The 24,335-nt window shown below is 47.3% G+C and overlaps 1 protein-coding gene across 5 annotated transcripts; it reads right to left on the bottom strand.

Moving 5' to 3' along the window:
• Positions 1–82: 82 nt before the first annotated feature.
• Positions 83–23,625, bottom strand: MTMR4 (myotubularin related protein 4). 5 transcript variants are annotated; one of them, XM_079797027.1, is made up of 19 exons: positions 23,148–23,625; positions 21,661–21,699; positions 18,348–18,437; positions 17,862–17,978; positions 17,245–17,327; positions 15,277–15,437; positions 15,068–15,164; positions 14,758–14,871; positions 13,545–13,741; positions 13,163–13,291; positions 12,531–12,642; positions 11,843–12,038; positions 11,419–11,604; positions 11,172–11,342; positions 10,891–11,045; positions 4,348–5,746; positions 2,944–3,054; positions 2,637–2,725; positions 83–2,334 (listed from the first exon to the last, which is right to left on the bottom strand). In XM_079797027.1, exons 2-19 carry the CDS (start codon positions 21,661–21,663, stop codon positions 2,157–2,159), a joined length of 3,588 nt encoding a protein of 1,195 aa, XP_079653153.1. In that variant the 5' UTR covers positions 21,664–21,699; positions 23,148–23,625; the 3' UTR covers positions 83–2,156. The 5 variants fall into 5 exon arrangements, with proteins under 5 accessions (XP_079653153.1, XP_079653150.1, XP_079653151.1 ...); XM_079797024.1 differs by lacking the exon at positions 23,148–23,625 and adding an exon at positions 22,875–22,961; XM_079797025.1 differs by lacking the exon at positions 23,148–23,625 and adding an exon at positions 22,167–22,844.
• Between the last annotated feature and the right edge of the window lie 710 nt (positions 23,626–24,335).

The raw sequence follows: 24,335 nt of genomic DNA, 5'->3' as shown, positions 1-24,335 counted from the left end.
CTCATGATCAAAGAAAAAATGAGTATGCATTAGGTTTTCTTAAATTAAAGTTAAAATGAATAAAAAGATCCAACAAAGCAGCACTAATATAGAGATTTTATTTAAATTGTATCGAGTTTTTACAGCACATTGCATGTTTGTCACAACGCAACTGCACAGTTTGGATTTTTGGCCACATCATGTCACTTACACCCACAAGAGCTCTGAAAGGAGTATTTGATGAACACATCTGAGCTGAGAGCCCAGAGTCTCTCTCCAAGGCCATGCAGTATGTTTACTGATGGGATAGTCCCTCAAAATAGCCATACAAAATAGACAGATACAGTCCCCTCAAATGTTACTAATTTTACTCCCCATGAAAATGGCAGAGTGAAGTGCAAAGAAAATCAAGTTAATTAAAAAGCCACTCACAACTGGCAGTAAGTTTTAATGATTGAGAAAATGCTTAGAAGAATTTTATGTGTCAGAGACAAGGGATAGTTTGTTACTTTTTCAGTGATCTCAGGAATTTCCCAGACACAAAATCTCCATTATTCAACTTCATTTAAACCAAAAAGAGTTCTGCTACGTTGACCTAAATACGCCAAAACTTTTTAGGTTACATCCATGGTAAGCACAGATGCTTCTCTGTAGGACTGAAGAAAAGGTCAGGACAAATATGATTCTTGTTCAATTTTTTTTCAAATAAAAAATTTTTTTTTCTAGGAAGCAACATGAAAGTAGCAGACAACTACTATAGTAGTTTTAAAACAGGATAAGCCTAAGTGTAATTTACCTTTTATACATCAACAAATTAAGAAAAATGTATAAAGGAAATTCTAGTGATTTTGTACGTTAAGAAAACTGTATCTGTCCCACCCCTAGTACATGGCTATATCACTGTATCTTTTGGTTAAGTGCCACTGGTACATATTAATATGAAAAAAACAAAAAACAAAAAATAAAACAAGGTTTGGTCCAAATGGACACATTTTCTCTCCCAATTTTGGTATCAAGGCTTTACTCTCTTCTGTTTGGGTTCCATTGTTAAGTGCACAGAAATAAACAGCAGCATTTGTACTGAAACCCTCACATACCAAACAGCATATTCTAGGAGGTAAAAACCAAACACTAAATTCTACCCTCAAGGTGTCAAGTGTTCAGGATAAGAAGCAGTGTGACCCAGAGGAGGCAGCAGCCAAGGGAAAGACAACATGAGGAAAGTGGGCAATGGAACGACAACAACAAAAAAAACACCATGGTTTTATTTTCATGCCAGGAGAGGATCAAGGTGTAGCTCCTGTGTTAGCACCAGGACAACTAGGAAAAGTCAGGCGCAAAGGGTAGGGCACAATCAGCAAATATTTCACAAGGATAATTTCTGCGTTTCCCTTCTCATTCTTCACAGTGCATACCTCAAGAGCCATCACTGAATGACACAGATGACTGCCTTCATAGCTCAAAATAACTGACTTTTGCCAGGACTGAACATCAGCAGAGTTTTCCTCTGCTCCCAAAAATGTCTCACTCCCTAGAACTGTCCCCCTAAACTGAATATTCACTGATGCTGGCCGATGAGCCAAGTGAAAAATACAGCAAAACCTCCACTTGCTGAACCAGTCTTAAAACCAAACTCCACAGAAAGACAGAACTAATGCAACTAGAGGAAGTGCCTCTAAAGACTGAGCCTTCATGCACAGACACAGAGCACAGAGGTACAGGGTATAGTTCATTTCAAATAGGATAGGAATTCCTATTTTATATACTATAATCTGCTTTATTTCAAGGTGGAGGAGAGATGGATCTGGTTATCACTTGGAGTTTGGTTATACATATGCCTTTCTATTGCTGTTTGGGGCACACATTACCAGGCAGTATCAATGAAATCATCTTGTGACTCCCAGGAGAAAGAAGCTGGAGTCACCAACTCAACGTTAAGATTCCAGACTCTGGGTCTGGATCAGGACCATTACCCCACGGTGAGGGTCTCACCCGTAGTAGAGGACCTCCTGTCAAATTGGAATTCCTCTGCTCCAGTCTCATGATACCAAGGATTTCTCAAGATGGTATCTTTGAACTCTGTGATTTCATGAGCCACACCAAGGAACCTTCAAAACTACACCAGAAGCAGATCCTCCCTTCCAACCTGCTATAATTGGATAGGTCATCTCTGGCATTCAACTGGAAGCTGTAGCAATGGGTTTCTTCAGATGTTGGCTCATAAGTTCCCTGGCACGAGATACTTGGATATGTTCGTAACATGAGTTACAGACGAGAACTGGGTCATAAAGTTGCTGATCAGGAATGGGCAACTTCAGGTGGCAGCAGCCGGCACAAAATACATTCCCACAATTTCTGCCAAAGCACAAGGAGGAAAGAGTTCATCAGAAATGCCACTATGCTGAACATCTGAAACTAATACAAAATAATATTGCATGCAAACTGTAATGGAAACATTTTTTAAATAAAATGAATGCCAATATACTGAGAATGAGTGATACTCTAAAAGGCATTACATGAGTAAATAAAGAGAAAAGTTGGAAACAAGCAAAAATAGTTCCTATAAAGATGTCTCCATTTTCAGATTAATTCAATTTCATTCATATTATGTGTACCTCACTTTTACGAGCCATACCAAATCATATAAAACACCTTACCTGCAATGGTGTCTTCGTTTGGCCAACCAGAATTCACAGTCACAGTTATAGCAATGTGATGCCATATGGTCTGGAACCCAGCGAGTCACCTAACAGAAGGGACAAGAAAAAATTCCAGGTCCTTGTCAACAAAGCAGAAGAACACTGCAACAAGGAGAGTGTCCCCGGAGGAAAGGACAAGGCCTGTCTTTATAGTTGGCCACTACTCACCTAAAAAGAATACACTCAGTCTACAGCACACCACTCACCTCTGAGAAATGTGAGAACACATTGGCTTGCATAAGTACCCATATTTGCAAGGACATACCTCAGTCTCTTTCTTATCAACAGGTTCCCAGCTTGCTTCTGAAAGGCAGTCTTCACTGTGATCAGAGCCGAAATCTTCTGTATCACTTCCATCCGACTCCTTCAAACATGTCTGAAGAAAAGGCGAAGACATCAACGTCATATTCATCATCTCTAATATTTATTATTATGCATCACACGCTGTTCTAAGTGCATTACATGTGTCAAGTAGCTGCAAAGGAGACTGTATGTCCCCCAAAGCCTAAAGCATTTGCTATCTGGCCCTTGACCAAAAATGTTTGCCTCCTATTCTAAATCATCACCCTGAATGGTAAGAAGTTGTTGGCCCTGCCCATCCCATCCCAACAAGTGGATAGCAAGGAAGAGGGAATGTCTTAACAGGAGGAAGTAAAGTGCCTGTGTAGATGACAAGATATTATGGGCAAGAAGCTGACTCCTAGAAGCTCCCCAAGGACTGTTGTGCCAGAATCTGAGGCCTCCCAGCACAGCAAAACCTAAATGATACTCATCATTTCTCACCTGGATTATTCCGAAACATCCTAACCAGCCTCCCACCTGAGTTTCAATTGCCTCCTCCATTTGATACATTATTGCTAGAGTAGTATTTTTGTTTTTCTGTAATTATTTTTTAAATTTTTTTCTTTATTGATCAACCTATTACATATGTGTCCTTATCGCCCCATTGCCCCCCCACCCCCACCCCCACTCATGCCCTCACCCCCGTTGTCTATGTACATTGGTCAAGCTTATATGCATGCATACAAGTCCTTTGGTTGATCCCTCCCCCTTACCCCCACCCTCCCCTAGAGTAGTATTCTTAAAATACAAATCTGATCATATTACTCACTGGTCAAAAATATTATTACCTTGAAGGTAGAATCCAAACAATAAGGGAACTCAAACTGACCTTTCCAATTCCTGTCTACTTCCCCAATATCACCTCCCACCGCACTACCCAACTGCCTCCCTTGCCATTCTAGCACAAGTATACAAGTACACACACATACACACAACACATTTGTTCAGGCCATACTCTTGGAATACCTATTGCCTCCATGCTTCTACAAATGGTTATTTCCTTTTCACTGTCTACCAAGCTACATATGACACATTTTCAGTACTCAGCTAAGCATTATCTTCTCAGGAACGCCTTCCCTGACCTTTCACTCTACCCCAGGCCCCAACACCTGATGCCTCCCTCAAACAGTACTTAAGAAATAATCATTCTAATTGTTTGTCTCTTCCAATAGACTGGGAGCTCCTTGAGAGCAGGTTCTATGTTGTTCATCTTATAGCCCAACCACCTTACACAGTGGCACACAGCAAGTACTCATGAATGAATGTTGAATGGAAGGTTAATGGACAGAATAAATGAATGGATGGGTGGCAGTAGGTGAATACTTACAAAATCATCCTCATAGTCCATGGGAGGTTCTGCTGGAGGGGCACAGCAGTGACGGATATCCAGTCTCATTTGCAGTTCCCGCACCTGTCGACGTAGCTGCTCCACCTCTTGCTTGTACCCTGCTTCAATTTGCCGTAGTCTATGCTGGATCACATCCGTGGGAAAGGGGAGTCCATCATCATCCAGATAGAGAGGAGGCACTGGAGAAGGGCAGCTCAGTGGAACAGGCTTTGTGCTGGAGACCTGCTTTGGGTGACCGGACAACCATATCCGGTTTTTTCCTCCTGGACCAGTACAGTGTCCATTGGAATGACTAGAACAGAGAGGTGACTTCACCCCTTCTCTCTGAACCCATTGGCCCCCAAAGCAGGGCCCCATTGGCCGCATCTGCTTACTGCTCGACCTCTTGCTACAACAACCATAGGAAAGCAGCCGCCGAGGAGTGGTCTCCCCACTTGGGAAAGAAGTCACCATCCCTTGGAAACTGTCCCAGTTGGACCCTAAAAAGGAGAACTCACTGATCTGGCTCTGAGAAATTGGCTTTCGGGCCAAATCCAATGACACTTTTCCAAAGCGAGGATTTTCCAATAACTGCCCATTCCTATTATTCCCTCTTTTGTCAGTGTCTTCCTCCCCATCAATCAGATCTGGCACAGAACTGGGCTGTTCCTGATGGGAGATACTTGCCACAGACTCTGGGGGATCTTGGTTGACAAAGTCAGTGCTTGGGTCCGGAGGAGTTTGGCAGGTAGCACTCGGTGGGTTGCAAAGGGTGCCCAGACTGTGATCTGGAGCAGTTCTGGAGGGTACACCTAGCACAGAGCCTAGCTGGGCTTGTTGGGGGGCACCTGTAAGGGAGTCCTGGGAAGACTCAGGAAAATCACAAATTCTATTACACTTGTTGGAAATTACTTTAGAGAGTGCACTAACAGCTTCTTTTTCAGGGAAATGTTCAGGTGGCTCCTCTGTGCCATCTAAAGTCCTACACAGCTCCTCCTGGACAGGAGGGTCTGGTGCTGATGCCTTGGTCTCTTCCAGGACTTTAATCTCAGGATCAGAGGAGTTGCTCTTCATTTCCTGGGGCACTGTGGCACCCAGCAGTTTGTAACTTGGAGAACAGCTTTTGTGACTCTTGAAAGGTTTATTGCTCAAGTAGTCTTTCTGGCTGCTGGGCAGAGGTGAGGGAAGACCCATTTCTCCTACAGTCTGCTGAGGACCTCCTACCCCAGATTCCACGAAGGCTGTCTCTGATCCCTCAGGATTGCTATGCCAGGGCTCCAGGCCTGCTCTGGTCTCCTGACAATGGTTATTCAGGTTAGGGTCACTGGATGTGCGTGTCAGAGGGCTGCTTGTGTCACAGGCAGAAAGAAGATCATCCATAGATCTGGTTTTAGGTAATCTGGAATGACAACACAATGCCTCCAGGTCATGAAATGGGAGCCACCTCCAATATATAGAATCAGATCATCAAAGCCAGAGTTCACAAGAAATAATAGCATTTAACATTACAAATAACCAATGTTCACTACAAAAAGTGTACTCTGCAAAAAAGTACAAGAACCCTGTCCTCAAGAACCCTGTCCCCAAGAACCCTGTCCCAAGCTTTCATCAGTCCTCACCCTACACAATCTCCCTGGGCAATCTCAACCACTCCCATCGTTTTAACTTAGCCTTCTAGGCTGATGCCTTCTAAAGCTACTATACCAGCCAGGACCACACCTGAGCCCAAACCTAATGTCCAACTGCCTCTATCACACATGGTAAGACAGAAAGATGGGTTTTGGAGCTAGACAATACTGGCTCTGACACTTAGTAGCTATATGACCTAAGTAAGGTATTTAAACCCTCAGACACTTGGTTTCCTCATCTATAAAATGATAATAAATTATAACTTATAGAGATGCTATGATTCAAAATATAGGCAACCAACCACAAATGATTAAGACTACACTTACAGACTCATTTTTACAACTTTTCTTATTATAAACTAGAGGCCCGACGCACCAAATTCGTGCAAGGGGGTGGTGGCGGGGAGTGGGGGGGTCCTCTCAGCCCAGCCTGCGCCCTCTCACAATCTGGGACCCCTCGCTCCTAACCGCCCACCTGCTCACTCCTTACTGCTTGGCTAGCCACTCCTTACCACCCACCTGCTCGCTCCTTACTGCTTGGCTCGCAGCTCCTTAGCACTGCCGCAGAAGCGGGAGAGGCTCCTGCCACTGCTGCTGCGCTCGCCAGCCGTGAGCGGGGCTTCTGGCTGAGTGGCACTCCCGCTGTGGGAGCACACTGACCACCAGGGGGCAGCTCCTGCGTTAAGTGTCTGCCCCCTGGTGGTCAGTGTGCATCATAGCGACCAGTTGTTCTGATCTTTCCAGTTGTTCTGCCTTAACGGTTGCTGGGCTTTTATATATATAGATTATCCCTCTATCACAGTAGTAACCAACACAGCTTTTTACAACCATTAAGCAGCAGTGTTCTCCTGAGTGCCAAGTCACCATGGAAACTTCTTCTAGTACACAGCACTCAAAGAGTTCCAGAGGCATTTGTGCATGCCAGATGTGTAACATTTTCATGAATGACCTCCATGATTTTTAAGACAGTTCAAAAGTCCTTAGAGCAACTAAAACTTCAGAACAATTTGCCGGGGAACAGTGGAGACATCACTGTGCTCCAATTTTCAGATACCTCTGACCACCCACACAGAAAAATCTCCTGAAGGTAGAATTACAATATAGCTTGAGTTTTCTAATGTTTGGTTTTTGAAACTTATGTTTTAAAGGTATAATTGTGTTTGATTTTACTTTTGTAATCAATTTTGATTTTTTCTGTGCATGAAATTCCAGCAAGGTGATAGCAATGGTTATGATTACAGTCTCCAAGTCCCATAGCAGGGCTTAAATCCCAACTTGGCAACTCTTTAGTGTTTGGTTTTTCTTAGTGGAAACTTTCAAATATACAAAAGAAGTAAAGTAGACAAAAGAATATGAATTAACTCCCACGTACTTTTTACCCAGATTCAACAGTATCAACAGCTTAATTCCTATGTGCACCAAAAGCTTAATAAAATAATGCTGCTAGAGACAATAATGCCTGAGGAGTTTGGAACAATGAGAGAACTCATATCCAGCTAAGGCAGTCAGGGAAGGCTACACACAGAGGGCAGGATTTCAGCTGGGTACAGAAGAATGTGCTGGACTTTAATGGAAGGTGAGGAAAGAGGCCAAGACATTTTTGATCTAGGAAATGGTAAAACCAAAGGTACATCAAGTCAGCTTTTAGAGAAACTATTTCCTTTAAAACCTTTATACCACTTATTCTTCAAAATCCAACTCTCTACCTTGAACTGCCTACAGTACCTCTTTGCTGTCAACTACTATTTCAATCCCAACCTGCCTATATCTCCTCTTCCTCCCAGAATAGACTCCTCAACTTTTCAATGTTTATAGTGGTACTGATATTCTCCTGGTTTCTAAACTCAGGGACTTAGCAACTCCATAGCCTGCTAATGACTTCTCTACAGTGTCTTTTAATTTAATTATTATCTTTTCCAAGGATTCTTCCCCTTACATCTAAATTACAACAGTGCTGGCTGGTCTCTGGGCCTCCAACTGCCAGGCTGTGACTAGTTCTCCCAAAATCCCAGTGTCACCAGGTCACAATGACCTCCTACGGCAATTTACTATCGACAAGGGAATCAAAATAAACTCCTCAGTGTAATGTTCAAAGCCCTCAATTAACTATCGTATATTTATTTTTATTCCTCAAAATAGCCCCGCCCCAACCCCTGCCAGCTCCAGAGAGCTGCTTCTTTTTTTATAAAACTCTCATGTATCCAATTCCTTTGGACCCATTCCACTAACCTTGCTACCAAGCTCACAACTCCCTTTATTCCATTCATTTGTTTGTTCATTTAAGTATTTACTAAAGCACCTATTATGTGCCAGGCCCTGAGCCAGATACTACAGTACAAAAGAGCCATGGTTCTTGCCTAGTCTTCCATGAGTTCTCTGAGTACATAGTCACCAAATGACCTCTTTCTTACTTCTCATTTATCTAACAGCTTTGAATTATACATTCTTATTTGCTTAGATGCTAACTAGAGTCATTCTCTAATTGTCTTATGTCTTATCTTACAGCTTTTTAAAGTATCTTAAATAGGGTCAATGGTTTCTATTTCTTTGGTATAGCACATAAAACCTAGTATAGTACCAGGCAACTTGTAGGTATTAAGACAACATTTATTGATGCAAAAAATTGTATTGATTTTAAGGCAATAATTATTCAATGAGTCACAGAACTTACTGAGAATTTGATAAGAAGTTATGGCCCCTCTCTCTAGAAAAGTAAACTTATAAACCTATACCCACATTCTATATAGTTTGGGGAAGGAGAAAAGTCACAGAATTCCTGAAACCTACCCATGAGCTCCTGACAAACTCAGCTCCAAAATTTCTAAAACCAGTAATGTAGGAGGTTGGCTTTTTTGTTTTCCTTTATAATACTCAGCCACTTATATAAGTTATATTTCAATTTTAAAACTTTCTGCCAGTATACAAAGATCAAAATTTGAAATGTACATTCCCTTGAACCCAGCATTTTCATTTCCAGGAATTTACCTGGCAGAAATACTAGCACAAATACAAAGGTATACATATAAGGTAACACTACTAAACTGTACACTTAAAAATGGTTTTGGCCCGGTCACTGTGGTTCAGTGATTGAGCATTGACCTATGAACCAGGAGGTCATGATTTGATTCCCAGACAGGGCACATGCCTGGGTTGCAGGTTCGATCCCCAGTAGGGGGCATGCAGGAGGCAGTCGATCAATGATTCTCAGCATTGACGTTTCTCTCCCTTTCTCCCGCTCCCTTTCTTCTTTGAAATAAATAAAAACATACCCCAAAAAATTAAAAAGAGTTTAATGTTAAATATTATATTATGTATATTTTACCACAGTTTTTAAAAAAAGATCCACATATAAGGATGTTAACTAAAACATTCCCTGTAATGACAAAAAATGGAAATTACCAAAATGACTAACAGAAAACTGGTTATATAAACTGTAATATACTCTAGTCTTGGACTATTATGCAGCCACTAAAAATAAAGCAGTTTTATATTGTCATGGGGTGGTAGCCTAGCACAAAGTGGGAAAAACAATTTGCAGAACAGCATGCAAAATACGATTCTATTTTTGTATTTATTTATTTATTTTTAATATTTTTATTAATTTTAGAGAGGGAGAGAGAGAGAAACATCAATGATGAGAGAGGATCATTGATCGGCTGCCTCCTACATGCACCCCATTGGGGATCGAGCCCACAACCTGGGCATGTGCCCTTGACTGGAATCTAACCCGGGACCCTTCAGGCTGATGCTCTATCCACTGAGCCAAACCAACTAGGGATATTTTTGTATTTTAAAAAAATGTTTCTATATGACAGTATGAGTATGGACATATCTATGTAGATAAACATCCGGAAAGACATGCACCAAAGTGTTAGCAGTGGACACCTGTGGGACAAGGATCGGGAAGAGAGGACGTTTATTTTCTACTTTTATATTATTTGACTTTTTCCTTTAAATAAGGGATATGTATCACTCATAATTTAACCAACCTCCATTCTACTTCCCCCAAAATATTCAACAAAAAGGTAATTTTAATTTTTATGTCTCCCTTTTAATTCTGGCCTTGTTCTGAAAAAGTAATGTGAAGGCCATCCATCCCCCTTCTGGGAGCCTGTTCCCTGAGAGTCAGATGCTTCTGGAAGCTAATGCTGGACACAGCAAAGGTTACTACTAAGATAGCAGGCTCCCCTTTCCTTCTATGAGTGAATAGAAGACCATTCCCACAAACCTACCAAAATAGACCTTCCTGTCCTGTTCTCCTCCTCTCTGGTTGGGTATGTCACACAGGGTGATAGGAGTTCCAGGAAAGAAGACAACCAGTCTTATCTTAAGGGAGGACCTTGAAAATGCACACAGTGCACTCCAGGCTAGATACAAGTCCTGGGCCAAGTTTCTCCTTCAACTCAGGAAGTTGCTTTTAGATATATCATTTAAAAAATAAAAAGACTAATACAACCCTAGCCGGTTTGGCTCAGTGGATAGAGCATTGGCCTAAGGCATTGGCCAACAAAAAATGGAAATTACCAAAATGACTAATAAAAAACTGGTTATATAAACCAGTTTTATATAACGGGTCCCGGGTTCCAATTCTGGTCAAGGGCATGTACCTTGGTTGCAGGTTCCTCCCTGGCCCGGGCCTTGGTCAGGGCTCATGCAGGAGGCAACCAATTGATGTGTTTCTCTCACATCAATGTTTCTCTCTGTCTTTCCTTCTCTCTTCCACCCTCCCTAAAAATCAATAGAAAAATATCCTCAGGTGAGGATTAACAAAACAAACAAACAAATAAAAAAAAAGACTAATACAAAATAATATTGAACGTAAACTATAATTTTAAAAAAGAGAACATTTAGGCAAGACACAAAGCAATTATTGCCTTCTAGTAAAGAGAAGAGAGAGCAAGAAGAGCAATCTTACCTGTCCAGAGAGCGACCAGAGAACTCCTGGCTCTGAGCCACTGGGGAAAGGTAAAGATCCATGTTCTCCTCCCCGAGTGTGCATGGAGATGATGCTGGCAAGTAAACAGCTGTCCAGAGGTGCAGGGCCCGGACGTGACACACGGGATGCAGGACCTAGGGAAGTAGGCCCATACTAGTGCTTTGTGAGATGTTCCAGGGCCTCACATCCTCCCCACTGACTTGGCCTATTCTCCCTACAGGTCTCAAAGCAGCACCTATAGGATGAGGGTTCAGGCTTACCATGTCTGAGCCAGGTGTGTAGAGAAAGTTATGAAAGTTCTTATTGCCAGCTCGCAGGAGGGCCCACACAGAGCAGGTCCGCTTGTAGATGTTACGCTTTTCTCGTTCACAGGGGTTGTTGGCCAGGAACGTGCCGTAGAGGCAGGAGTATGTGTGCTGCACCAGTTTGACCTAGAGGGCCAAGACAGCTTGCACCGGGGGGACTCGGCTGCCATCCCCCACCCTGGTCACAGGCTTTAGATCTTACCAGGAATGCTTCGTTAAACTCAAACAGGCAGGGGAACTGCTTGAGCAGCTGATGAACAGAATCAAGCCACTGGAGGAACACAGGACACTGCTCATTTTGGTCCTCTGCATTCTCCTGGTGGCCGCAGCGATCTCCAAACTTGTGTCCAAAATCCAGCCAGTCAGACTCTACTAATACCTGGAAGCCCTGCAAAGAAGAGTTCAAGCACAGGGCCTCTGTGAAAAGGCTAGTGTGATGCTTCCAAGGGGCTGCCCGAAGCAAGAAGCTGGCAGCTTTAGAGAAGAACAGGAATGAACCTAGAAGAGGACTCAAAGCTCCAATGACCTCTACTAAAAATCCATAAGATAGATCCAGAGGGCCAAACACCTCCCCAGCCCCTCATCCCCTTTCCTTCTGTCCTTTCCCACCCAACTCCTCTCAATACCTCCAATGTCCTGTAATACGGGTCCAGTAGTATTTTAGCCAGGGCTACGATCTGTGGCGTCCGATCCCAGCCATCTGAGCAGTGCACCAGCACAGGCCGGCCTTCCCGGTCCACTGTATTAGCCACAAGCACAGCTGCCTTTAGCATCATCGACAAGTGTTGCAGCCATTTGGTGCTCTCCAGTGCTGACAACCAGCTACACAAGAGCAGAAATTAAGTCTGTCACTATCAGCACTGAGGCTACAACAGTCTCTCCACCACCCATGACCAGCCACACCTAACAAAGTCCCTAGTGAGGGCTGAAGCAAGAGCCCAGCTGATGGCCCTTCTGTCAAGAGTTATCAAGCAGGAAGGTAGGGAAGACAGGACCTGAGGCGAACAAGAGACTCTGAGGATCAATAGTGGAACTAGGCAGCATCACATGCACATTTAGCCACTTTCTGTCCCCAGTTCTCTGTGTTCTTTAAATAGACAACTGACTCAAACAAAAGGAACCCAATGTCCTGTGGCCGTGCCAGAGTGTTGGCTGAGAACTAGAAGTATTCTTGGAAGTGGCTCACTGCACCCAGGCCCTCAGGTCTCCTGCACCTGCACACTTCCCATATCCCATCTAATCTTCCAAGAACAAGAAGTACTGGGTAGGGGATGAGACGAGAGGAAGGATGGAATCGGAGCAGGGAACACCTACTTGCTGGGGTCTGGCATCTGGCTACACACAGCGCGGAGATACTGGAAGCTGTTCCGGATGGCATGGATGTTGGCCATTCCCATGAACACGACCTCACAGTTGGGGTAGTACTCTGTAGGCGTGAAAGAGGAGAGTGGAGCATAATGGCATGTCCTGGAAACAGCATGCAGGACAAGGGCAGTCCAATAGGCAAAGCTTCCGTAGCAGGGCGAATACTCCAGGATGGGAACTAAATATACTCTGAAACTCTCAATCACCCTTTTATCTCTGAATACTCAGATGCCAAAGACCAATAGTAGTAATAATATTAATGACAAATGATACCCATAGTATTACTAGCAATGACAATGTAGAGTAAATTCTCAATAAATAGTAGTTACTCTGTGCCAGCAATTTTATAGATGTAACCTCTAATCATCCAACAACTTTGCAAGGTATGCAACATCCCCATTTTACAGAGAATAAGATGAAACTTAGATTAAGGAATTTAAGCATAGTTACAGCTAGTAAGTGGCAGAATCCTGATTCCAAGCCAGTTGTTTGGCATCTTTTACACAGCGGGCCCCTTCCCCCTCCTCACCAAGGCCACCCTGAGCACAGGCGAGCTGCAGACACTGGGAGAACAGCAATACCTTCGCATTCGCAACCTCCACCCTTAGCCCGGTTAGCCACTGCTGCAGTGTAGGACCGAGCATCCAGGATCAGCAGCTTCTGGGGGGCCGCTGTGCTCTCCACTCCAGAGCATGCAGTCAAGGAGGAATCTAAAAACACAGCAGGGAGAAGACCCTGAGGTCAGCCGGCCAGCCAGCCTCACCCTACACTGGGGCACACCTATATTTCAAAAGAATATACAACTTGGAACCCTTCCCACCCCACAGCCTCTCAAAAGGCAGGGACCCAGGCACCCTGCGTATTATCATCTTCTTCCCATCTTCTCACTGAGGACTCCCTGGAAGTCAATGAGGCCAAAGTGGGGGCCTGCTCCCCAGGGGGCCAGCACCACCTACACCTTACCGAAGTCAGTGTCACATGCCTCGCTGGCATCACTATTCCCAGTGCCGAGGGAGCCCCCAGTGGCCCTTGTCCCTGGGTCGAGGGCACAGGCTTTAGCGATGGATGTGACCAGGTACTCATCGTCAGCATTGCGCCAGCCCCACCAGCTGATCTCCGGCTGGCTGCAGCGGGCGATGGCAGCCCCATTGCGTAGATGTCTGACAGAGCAGAAAAAAATCATCATGCCCTTGACATTCATAGCCCCCAGAGGCCTACCACTGAGACTCCAGGGGACAGACCAAGATCCAAAGCCAGCAGAAGCTACTAGTTCATACAGGCCATGAAAATAGCAACCAAAAGCCCCTAAAGGGCTTTATAGTTTACAAAGCACTATCACACACATTTCTCAAATGGGCTCTATATCCCCGGGGTGACCTTGACTCATCAAACCTGCACAGCACCTGCTCCAGGTACAGACACCCAGCAGGAGAACAAGCCTGAGCCCAGAGCATGAACTCCACACCTCAACACCTGTCGTCTCACTCTATTTAGCTACAGTGTTCTAGTCAGGGGTCAGCAAACATTTTTGGTAAAGAACCAAACAATAAATTTTCAGCTTTGCAGGTCACAGCCAGTCTCTGTCACACATTCTTCTTTTTGTTTTTGTTTTTAAATATATCTTTATTGATTTCAGAGAGGAAGGGAGAGGGAAGGAGAGATAGAAACTTCAATGATGAGAGAATCATTGATTGGCTGCCTCCTGCACATCCCCTACTGGGGATCAAGCCCGAAACCCAGGCATGTGCCCTTGACCAGAATTGAACCTGGGACCCTTCAGTCCGCAGGCTGATGCTCTATCCACTGAGCCAAACCAGCTAGGGCTATTTTTGTTTTTTAGTAATCATTTAAAAATGTAAAAACAATTCATAGCTCACAGGCTGCATATGAACAGGCTCCAAGCTGGATTTGGTTCACAGGCCATTTTGCCAACCCCTGTTCTAATGCAGTATTTTATACATATATACACACATCCTCAAAAAAAGGATATTAAATAAATTCTCCAAAAGCCTCAGCCTTAGGAGAGAAGAAACTGAGGCAGTTTTTGTTTTAAATTAGTTCATAGCCCCTTCCTTACGGGGTGTCAATTCTCAATCAACCACGCTGCTGCAAACCGCCACTTTTGATTCCTTCCTTATTGCATAAAAACGTCCTATTTGCAGCCCCGTTGCCTCACCTATACACAACCACGGGGATCCGCTTCCACGAGCGGAAGGAAGCCACATTCTCCAGCTCTTTATCTGTGATCCACACAGGAACCAGCAGCTTCTGGGGATAACTTGGGCACAATCTGAGAAGAGACCAGATGGGGTCACCAACCTTGACCTAAGACAGGTAATAACCCCCAGGGATGGCTTTGTAGGAAAAGGGACTGGGAGCCCTTCTCCCCACAGAGCCAGGGAAGCTATGCCCACCATGCTTTATCCATAAGTGCAAGGGGCCTGGGCTGGAATGGTGTTTTGGTTCCCCATCCCCTGCCCTCTCACTTGTAGTTGCTGTTGATGTGAGAGACTCTCCAGACATTCTGCAGGTCAAAGCCCATCCTCACAAGCTCAGCCTCCTGCCGACATCGTATGTGTTCTCCTGCAACACAGCCCCCACGTCTGTCAGAATCCAAGAGCACCATGTCCAGGGACGGGGGAGGGATGAGAACCAAGAGATAAGAAACCCCACAAAGAAAACAGCCTGGCCTGACCTGGCTGACATAAGTGGGTATGCTGATCCTCCTCGGTCAGCCCCAGGCACCAGGCGTGGTAGGCAAAGGCAAAGAGGTCCTCAGGCTTGGCAGGTCTCGCTGTGGCCCGGCTTAGCCGTGACAGCCACTCTTGGCACTGCTTGAAAGTGGAGAAGTGGCACCTGCCAGGCAAGAATCCACAGAGTGAGGCAAGAGGCAGGTGAGTAATGGGGCCAAAAGGGTCAAAAATGGCCACAGGAAGACTGTGGGGAGAGGAGGCTGCAAAGCAGGAGGTAACAGGGACCCTGGGGAGGAGCAAGGACACTGACCAACACCCAAGAGAAGTTGTCTTCATGACAGTTTTTTTCCCAAGAACTCTTGTCCTTGAGACACAGCTGTCTCCTCTAATGGGGCCCCATCATTGCTCATATCAAATCTAAAGGCTCTCACATGGCCCTGAAAGTTGCTACTCTTTGTGTTCTCTCTCATGACTCCTTAACACTAACCTTCTGCTTCAGGCAGGAGGTCCTGCTCATACTATTCCTATCGCCTTGTTGTTGTTTTTTTCACTTCTGCTTGATGTCTTCCCTCAGCCTAGCCACATCCTACTGATACTTTGAAGATAGTTCCAGTCCTAACTCTTCTTTGAGACCTTTCCAGCCTACTCCATTCCAGACTCTTCCTTTCTTATTCTTAATGTGCTTGGAGTATGAAACGGCAAGTTTTTCCATAGCATACTGCCACATATCACCTCTTCCTTCAGAATTAGACTTCAATCTCCTTGAAGGGAAGGGCAATGTGGATTCTCCTCCTGAATCCCTACAGACTGAGCACATGGCAGGCTCTAAACGGGGCATTCTTTTAATAATCCTTGGAGTCATCCCAGACTCCTCTTTTTCACATATCCAATCTGTAAGCAAGTCCTGTCATCTCTGCCTTAGGAGAGAAGAAACTGAGGCAGTTTTTGTTTTAAATTAGTTCATAGCCCCTTCCTTACGGGGTGTCTGACCGCTTCTGTTTTGAGAATAGTAGAGCTACCGCCCTACACAGGCCAGCATGATCTCTCACCAGGGTAACTGCAATAGCTTAACTAGTTTTCCAGCTTCTGCCCTTGCTTTTGCCCCTGTCCCCTTCCAACTATTCTCAATATAGCAGCCAGCATGATTCTATAAAACATTCATCAGGTCACATCACTCCTTTGCTCAGAACCCTCTAGTGGCTTTTCATTTCCCTCAAAGTAAAAGGCAGTCATATGACAGCCTGGCACCCCCCTGACCTCTCAGGTCTTATATCCCAGTACCCTCACCCACATGCACTCCATTCCAGCCAAGCTAACCTCCCATCATTCTTTCACCGTGCCAGGTACAAACTCACCCCAGGGCTTCTGCACTCAATTTGCCTCTGTTTGGCACACTCCTCCCGAAAATATCCACATGGTCACTTTCTTCAGGTCTTGATTTAAATGTCACCTTTTCAGTGCAGCCTCTCAAAGCACTTTGTCTAAAGCTACAACCTTCACCCCCATAGCACTCCATATCCTCTTTCCCTGCTATATTTTTTACCTTTACACTTAGCAACACGTAACATATTTTATTCACTTATTATTTACTGCTAGTATCTCCCCACTGGAATATATATAAGCCCCACGAGGGCAGAAAACTTTGTCTACTTATTCCCTGTAGTATCTCATGCTTTGAACAGTCTGACTGAACAAATAAATAAACCAACAATAAAGTATCATTCTATGTGCTTTCCTACATATTACCTCATGTAATCCTTATGACAACCCCATGAGCTAAGTATTATCCCCATTTCTTCAGGTCAAGATACTGTGGGTCAGAAAATTGACCTCCCAACCCAGACACCTTTTTTTTCAAATTGCAAAAGTGAGGCACTACCTTTCCTTTCTTGCTCCACAGGAACTCTGCAGCAGAGAGGTTAGGGCAAGACTAGGGTGAGAGGACCTGAGTGAGGTCCCGTTGTTCTCACCTCACCACTTTGGAGTCCTTGCAGGCAATGTGCAACTGGAACATATCACGGCTCTCCACACTGTCAATCATCCGGAGGGGGACCTTTAGAGGAAGGGTAAACTGAAAGCTCAGATCCCCACTGCCCACAGCACTCTTCACTGCCACCCCAGCCCAGATGCTGATATATTAATAGGAGAAAGGAAACCGACATTTACTGAGTGCCTATTAAGTGCCTGCTAATTGTGCTGGGTCCTTTACATATGTGACCCCAATTAATAATCACAAGAACCCTGCAAGGCAAGTCTTTTCACCTCATATTATTAGGAAGGAAATTGAGCCTCAGATGGATGACTTGATCAAGGACATATAGCTGGCAAGTTGGCAAACTTCCAACAATTCCACTATGCCCCTTAGAAAAGCCAGCAACAGAATAAGGGAAAGAGAGAAGAGGGGAAGGGAGAATAACTGAGACAGAAGGCCTATAGCTGGAAGAATGAGGCAGGAAAACAAAAAGTTAGTGAGAAAAAGGGAACCCCAACTTCTTGGAGACCTGATCAAGTACAGCATTGGGGCACTCCCACATTGCACCTCACAGGGATTCTGGCTTGGTTGTGGGAGAACAAGACAGGCACTCACGTTGATGACAGAATCCTTGAACTTGATATGCAGCCGGTAGTTGGAGATGGCAATGAGGGCATCGGCTGCCCGGCCCAGGAACTCCACTCCCTCACCCTGCAGCACTGTGAAGGGCACCTGGAAAGGGGCAGAACATCTCTCAGTCTAGATTTGAATCACCTTCCATTCCCCTCTCCAGCCCCTGACCTGTGGGATCCCCTCTTGAAAAGCTGGGCCAAGGTAGGACAGAAGAGTCCTCTCTGTTACTGTCCTACACAGTAACAGCACCAGGCAACACCTATACAGGAAAGCTGCCTTGCCTTCCCTGGGGCCAAAGGCTCCATAATGCAATGCAGACAGACTCCAGACTCCCTTACCTTCAGAAACTGGGGAGCAGGAAGCCAGAACTCTGGTACTAGATCCCCTTAGAGATACTTGGGGGGAGGGTGGGTATTTTTTAACCAGGCAGGGAGCTCCACCCACCCTGGGCCCCCAACTTCTCCTTACCTGCAGATTCTCCTCCTCTTTCACTAGTTCCTTGGGGGGGAACAGATCCTTGGCTTGGATGTACTCCAGGCTGGGGGGCCCCTCCTCACCCTGTGGGGAAGGCCTCAGTCCTAAGTCACCAGGCTCCACTTGAAGCATTAGGCCTCATTCTACTTCCTTCCCCTCAGTAAACCCACATATACCATGGACACTTATAAAGGTCTGGTCACCAGAGTATGGAAAGGAGGCCTGGTTTGGTGAGAAGGGTAGGGTAAAGGAGGTACTCAAGCCTAGTAAGCCTCAGGGAAGAGTAAGGTCCAAAGAGAAAGTAGGAATCTATACTCCTTTGGTTCTCCTACGAAACCAAAATTTCCCAAGTGGAGAAGGAGAGAAACCTAAGAAAGACTAACGTAAAGGTAAGACAGAGTGGGAATGGCAAGTGCTGCCCTGAGGAAAAGGAACCAGGTGTGGCAACTGGTTAGAGACAAGAGGGAAAGCAGGCATCTAAGGCCACTGAGGCTTCAACCTGGTGGGTGAAGGAGACAAAGAGGAGTGGGCCGGGGGATTCAGTGCTGTGCCTCTAGAGGGCCGTCATGGGTGCTTTCAAAAGGAGGATATGTTTTGGAGCTGAGCTTATCCTCCAGTTAGGCCCACACGGCTAACCAGCCCCCAACACCCACCAAGCCACCTGCCCTGCCTGCTGATCTGAGGGGAATTCCTGAGGATACCCACAGCAAGCAGAAGTCACTCCTCTCCCAACCACCAGGGAGGGGGAAAGGGGATCCACACACCTAGAAGGAACAGGGAGACCCAAGGACAACCAGGGTAGAGAGGCCTGGCAGACACCCACAGGGGGTGAGGAGGTGAGGGTGGGAACATCTGAGAGGACAGATGGGGAAGCTGCGAAGGAGCATTAGCCAGAGGGGAGGAGGGGAGGGCTGGAAATGATGCAGAGATACGGAGGCCTGCAGAGTCAGGGAAGATGGAGAACAGAGGCTGTCTGGGGGACAGTCAAGGAGAAAAGACTGGCGTGTTAGGTGAGGGAAGGAGTGGTGGAAGGGGGAGGGGACTGGAGCCAGGGAGACAGCTCAGACATCTTGTTCCCTAACCAGCCCCCTAAAATCCCAGACAGCCTACTAGCCACATCCCACATCCCCTACCAAGAATGCAGCGGGTGGGACCAAGATGGAGAGGCGGAGGGAAAGGGATGTACCCCTGCAGGGCGGGGCCTGGGGATCTGCAGTCAAGGGCAGTGGCTGCGGGACCAGCACGAATCACAGAATTTCCATCCCCGCGCTACGACAATCCCCAACACCCAAAGATCAAAGCAAATCCAAGAAAGAAAAAGAATAACCCCCTTCTCCTGCCAGAATCCTTGAGAAGGGGGATGGGCTGAAATTCAGAATCTCGAGGGCTGGCCCTGGGCGGGGCTGCGGGTGCAGCAAGCGCTGGGGCCCCGGGCCCACGCAGGCGGGCCGGCACTTACAAAGCAGCTAAGCATAGAGCAGGAGACGCGGGCGGTCAGGCTCATGGTCGCGGGAGGTCTGGGCCAGCGCACATGTCCCCGGAGCCGCTGCGCTGCCCGCCAGTCCCGGGCGCTCGCCGCATCCCGGCTGTGGGACCCGCCAGGTGCAGCCGCGGAGGCCAGGAGGCAAGCGCGCTGGCGGCGGGGCCTCGGCGCGACTCCCGCGCGCCTCTTCCCTCCTCTCCACAATGGAGCGAGCCCAGCTCCGCCCTCCGACACGCGCGCGAAAGGGAGGGGAGCCAAGAGAGGGAAGCGCCCGAAACCGCGCGGAGGAAGGCGGGGGCGGGGCGGGCCCTCGGCCCCACCCATGTCCACAGACTCCTCCTCCCCGCAGCCCCGCAGCCGCGTGGGAGGGAGTCCTCGGGGGATGTCTAGGGGCTTTCGGGAGTCTGGGTTGCTGGGCTGTCCCCTGACCACGGAAAAGGGGAAGGCGAGACGCCTACATCTTTTCATTTCCCATCTTCCCAGGTGAGCCACCCCACATCCCTCTTTACAAATCCGGCCCTCCCCGCCCCCCGCCCCCTTACCGCTGAGTTCTCTCAATGCCTGTTCTAAGTTCCCACCATGGAGTTCATCTACATCCACCTCATGCTCCTTCCAGTGTCAAGGCTTTGTCATTTCCCTCCAAAACCACCACCCATCGGATCCCTGTCCATCAGTGTCCTCCAACCCCCGACCTCACTAAATCCCACTCCCTCTTTTGCCCATTAAAATGGACACTGGGCTAGTGCTAGGTTGGTCATTTCACACTCCAGAAAGAGAAATTCTGTGTTTTATTCCAAGGCCTCTGCCCAATCCTACTCATTCCGCTCCATCTCTCCCCTGTTTCACATTCTCAGACTTCTGGGTAAGAAAGTCTTTCTTAGAAGAGAAAGGATTTCTCAGGTTGAGAGAGAAAGGCTAGAACTGTGGACCACAGAAGCTATGCAAAAACAAAACTTGAAACCCAAGGGTATGGGTCTGGTGGAAGTTGGGTAGAGGGCCATGGAACAAGGAGCAGTGATAAGAGGCTCAAAATGTCACCAAGAATCAAAGAAGGAGCTGGCTGGAACCCCACACTTCTTGTGCCTAGTAACTTTCAAGGTTTTAGTTTGGATTTGGGTTTTGGAGGAAGGGAAGAATGGAAGAAAACCTGACATTTTATTAAGCATCTACATTTTATCTCACTAAAACCTTTCAACTCCCCAAGAGGTAAGACTTATCTTGTTTTACTGGTGAGACTTCAGGCTTAGAGGAAAGTACACAGTTACAGTTAATAGAAAATATAGGGGAACATTATAACCACTCCCAGAGATATTCTGGGTACCTTGAGGGTGCTATCCTGCTATATATCCAGTCACCTGTTGCCTGCAGTAGCTTAATGGACAGCAGCACCTTAGAGCTGGAGAAGCCCCAGAGTTTTGGTGAAGCCACTCCTAATACAGCACCCACAATATTCAAGGGCCCCACTAGGAAGTACAGGATCTTGAGATAAAGGAGGCCTGGCTTCTCAGACCAGAACAGAGAGCTTCTACCAGGGATCCAAGAGAAAGGCCATTATGAAAGGCTAAGAGAGCCGGTGGTAGCGTGGCGAAGGCATAGCATAACATATGCAGAAAACGATTTCTAAAGGCTTCCTGTCCCAGTGTCGTATACTGGCTGATGTTTTACAATCTAAAGAAACGTAATTTATCTCCAGAGCAGATAAACCTGTTTAGGGCCTGAACAAAGTAGCCTGGAGCTCAAGGTCCAGGGGGGATGGGCACCTTCACAGAGAAAGACACAAGGATGATAGAACACACAAATGCTGTGGGAGAAGAGAGTACTCACCATTCTACCGTGGTGAGGGTCCTGGCTGCCTGCTTTTCACTATAAGGAGACAGAGAAACATAAGAGTAAAGAACACCATTAACATTACAATGGAATCAACAAATGCTATATATATATATTTTTTTCATTCCTGAACTTCTCTACAATCCTTATTCTCATTCCTCACCGAGAGTCCAGCCCCTCTACAAGTCAGCATGCCAGACAGAGGCAATGGCAGCTACATGGGGAGAAAGCAACAAGTGATTCTGCAGGGTATGAAGTCAGCCACGAAGTTCTGGAGCAAGAATAAGTATTATCCAAGATTATTCAGCAGAATTCAAGAGTCCTGATTTCCAAGCCCAGAAGAAGTGCAAAACACTCCAACCCCTGCTCTTTGTGGGAGAACAAAAGAACTGCCAACCCTGAAGAGACAGAGGCTGCCCAACCAGGACTCACTTCTGGCCCTGGTGGGGACATGAAGCCACAGGAATGCTCTGCTGGCCTCCGAGTCTGGGAGTAGTACCCACCTGACCTGTCCTCCTGGGGGCAGAGTCCAAGGCAGAGGACAGAGGGAGGGGACCACAACCTGTGATCAGAAGGCAGCAGAGCTGCACAGGTCCTGTGGAGTTACTTGACACTAAGTGGGTTAGCGAGAGAGAGGAGGCCCACAATAAGGATAGAATCAGGCCTCAGAGTCAGTACCTGTTAAATGGGCACAAGCAACAAATTTCAGATGGGCCTCCTTGGCCCACTTAGAGCGCAAGGCCCGGTTTCACGGACAGTTTCTTTCATGCCTGCTATCTGAGCTCGGGCAGTCTACCCGCTTCTTCCGAGGGTGCGGGATAAAAGCCTCCATCTGTATTCCTGCCCACCACCCTGATCACAGCCCACGCTTCCTCATGGGACAGCCAGCAAGCGGCAAGCCAAAGGTGCTGCCTCACCGCCCACTGGCACGCAGCCTCAGGGAAACGGAGGGAGAAACCTGGACCAAGTCTGGGAGGCCCAGGGTTCCTAGACCTAAGGGATCTAGCTCTGGGGGTGTGGGGGGGAGGCGGGCCAGGGTGGCCGGGGAGCCCAGGTGCCCAGGTTCCAGGGGCGGAGCCTAAAGGCCCGGAGGCGGAGCCCCGAATGACAGAGGGCGGGGCTCACGAAAGCCGGTGGGGTCGGGGCGGAGCCGGGTAAGACGCGGTCATTGCGGTTCCCAGACAGGCAGTGCACAGGGCACGGTGACTCACCCAGGCGGCGTCCGCCCGACCCTCCGAGGCCGCGCTCTCACCACTTCCGTCTCCCGCAGCTGCTGAGGCCGCGCAGCTACAACCCACCACGGTGCCCCTCTCCCCAACCAATCGTATCCCTCGTCTGTGCCCGCCCTGGCCAATCGCCACCTCAAGTCCCGCCCTGTCTTCACCACGCAGCCACCGCCCTCACTCTTCACGTCGCTCATTGGCCAAATTGGGCAGACGCCCTCCCAACCTTACCCTATCGGGTGCCCGAAGACAAGACGGTACCTGGAGGGATGAGACGCGGTACTGGAGAATAGATGCGACCAATGGGAAATCACAGCGCGTCCCTGCGGCAGCCAATGGGAAAGCAATAAAAGCGGGGCTGCTGGCTAAGGCTCCAGGGGCCGGAAGTAGGAGAGGCTGGTCGCCTACTGGTAGCGCAATTGAAGGCGGGGCCTTGTAGGGTCACAGGCCTTTACAGTCACTTCCGGTGACGACTTCTCCTTGGGAATATTTCTCTGAAAGGTCTCCCGTCCCACCTCATTCTATCCATTTCCCGTCTTAGTTTCGCAGCGGTCCTCCCGTCCCAAAGCGGAAAGGGAGAAGAGACCCCGCAGGCGAAGAGAAGAAGGAAGTCTGGGCCTGAGGCTCCGTCTCTTCTCTTCTCCGCCTGCGGCGGGAGGGCTTTCCCTCTTCTGCGTTTTGACCCTCACTTTCCATCGGCGAACCTGCCCTGCCGTCCTTCATGACCTGCATGGCTCCGTCAGTCCTGAGTCAAGATCTCACATCTGAGAGAGGAAATCCGGATCTGAGACGGCCATTAGCTAGCTGCCACCGCCTAGTCTGTACTGGGAGTGGTGAATAGGACTATCCCGAGGACCAAGCTCTTCGCTCCTCCCTTCCTCTCCTGGGGAGCCAGACCAGACAGCAGGGCGGAGGGTGGCCGCTGGAGGGCGTCCTGGCTGCGGATACCACTAACCCTGACAGAAATGGAGAACAGTTGTTGATTCAGATTCTCAGCAGATCGCTGGAGTTTGGAGTGGGCCCGAGTGCTTTAATGCCAGGTCCCGGAGCCAAAATGTTTTAACGTGTCTGTTTATAGAACGCTGGAACTTTATTACTAGAGTTAGTAAATTCCAGGAGAACAGGAACCTTGCCTGGGTCTAAAACAGTGTCTGCATCCTAGGAGATGCTTAATAAATATTTGTTAAATGCTGAACTCTTCCAGGGCAGTGGCTTCTTGGTTCATTCCCAGCATTTAAAGTAGTGTTCGGTGATTACAGAGGTTTCAACATTTGTTCAGTGCTCTGTCAAAGGCTTCCTAGAGTACAGAGTGTAACTCTATATCCCTTTCCCCAAATCAGGGGAAACAGGAAGGCAGGAGGCTGCATGCAGTTAATACCATGTTTTCCCAAAGGCAGATATCAGATCCAAAACTCCATAGAACTACATGTGCAAAACATGGAGAGGCCC

The sequence above is a fragment of the Cnephaeus nilssonii genome (assembly GCF_951640355.1).
Source record: "Cnephaeus nilssonii genome assembly, chromosome: 19".
Lineage (NCBI taxonomy): Eukaryota > Metazoa > Chordata > Mammalia > Chiroptera > Vespertilionidae > Cnephaeus > Cnephaeus nilssonii.
Note: the sequence above shows the minus strand (reverse complement) of the source record. Positions and strands in the feature narration are given on the sequence as shown.

Coding starts and splice junctions, on each gene's coding strand:
- MTMR4 (XM_079797023.1), bottom strand. CDS start 19,857: ATGAGCCTGACCGCCCGCGTCTCCTGCTCTATGCTTAGCTGCTTT. Junction 17,328..17,861: donor TCAAGGATTCTGTCATCAAC/GTGAGTGCCTGT, acceptor CTTCCTCTAAAG/GTCCCCCTCCGGATGATTGA. Junction 2,335..2,636: donor AAACGAAGACACCATTGCAG/GTAAGGTGTTTT, acceptor GTGCTTTGGCAG/AAATTGTGGGAATGTATTTT.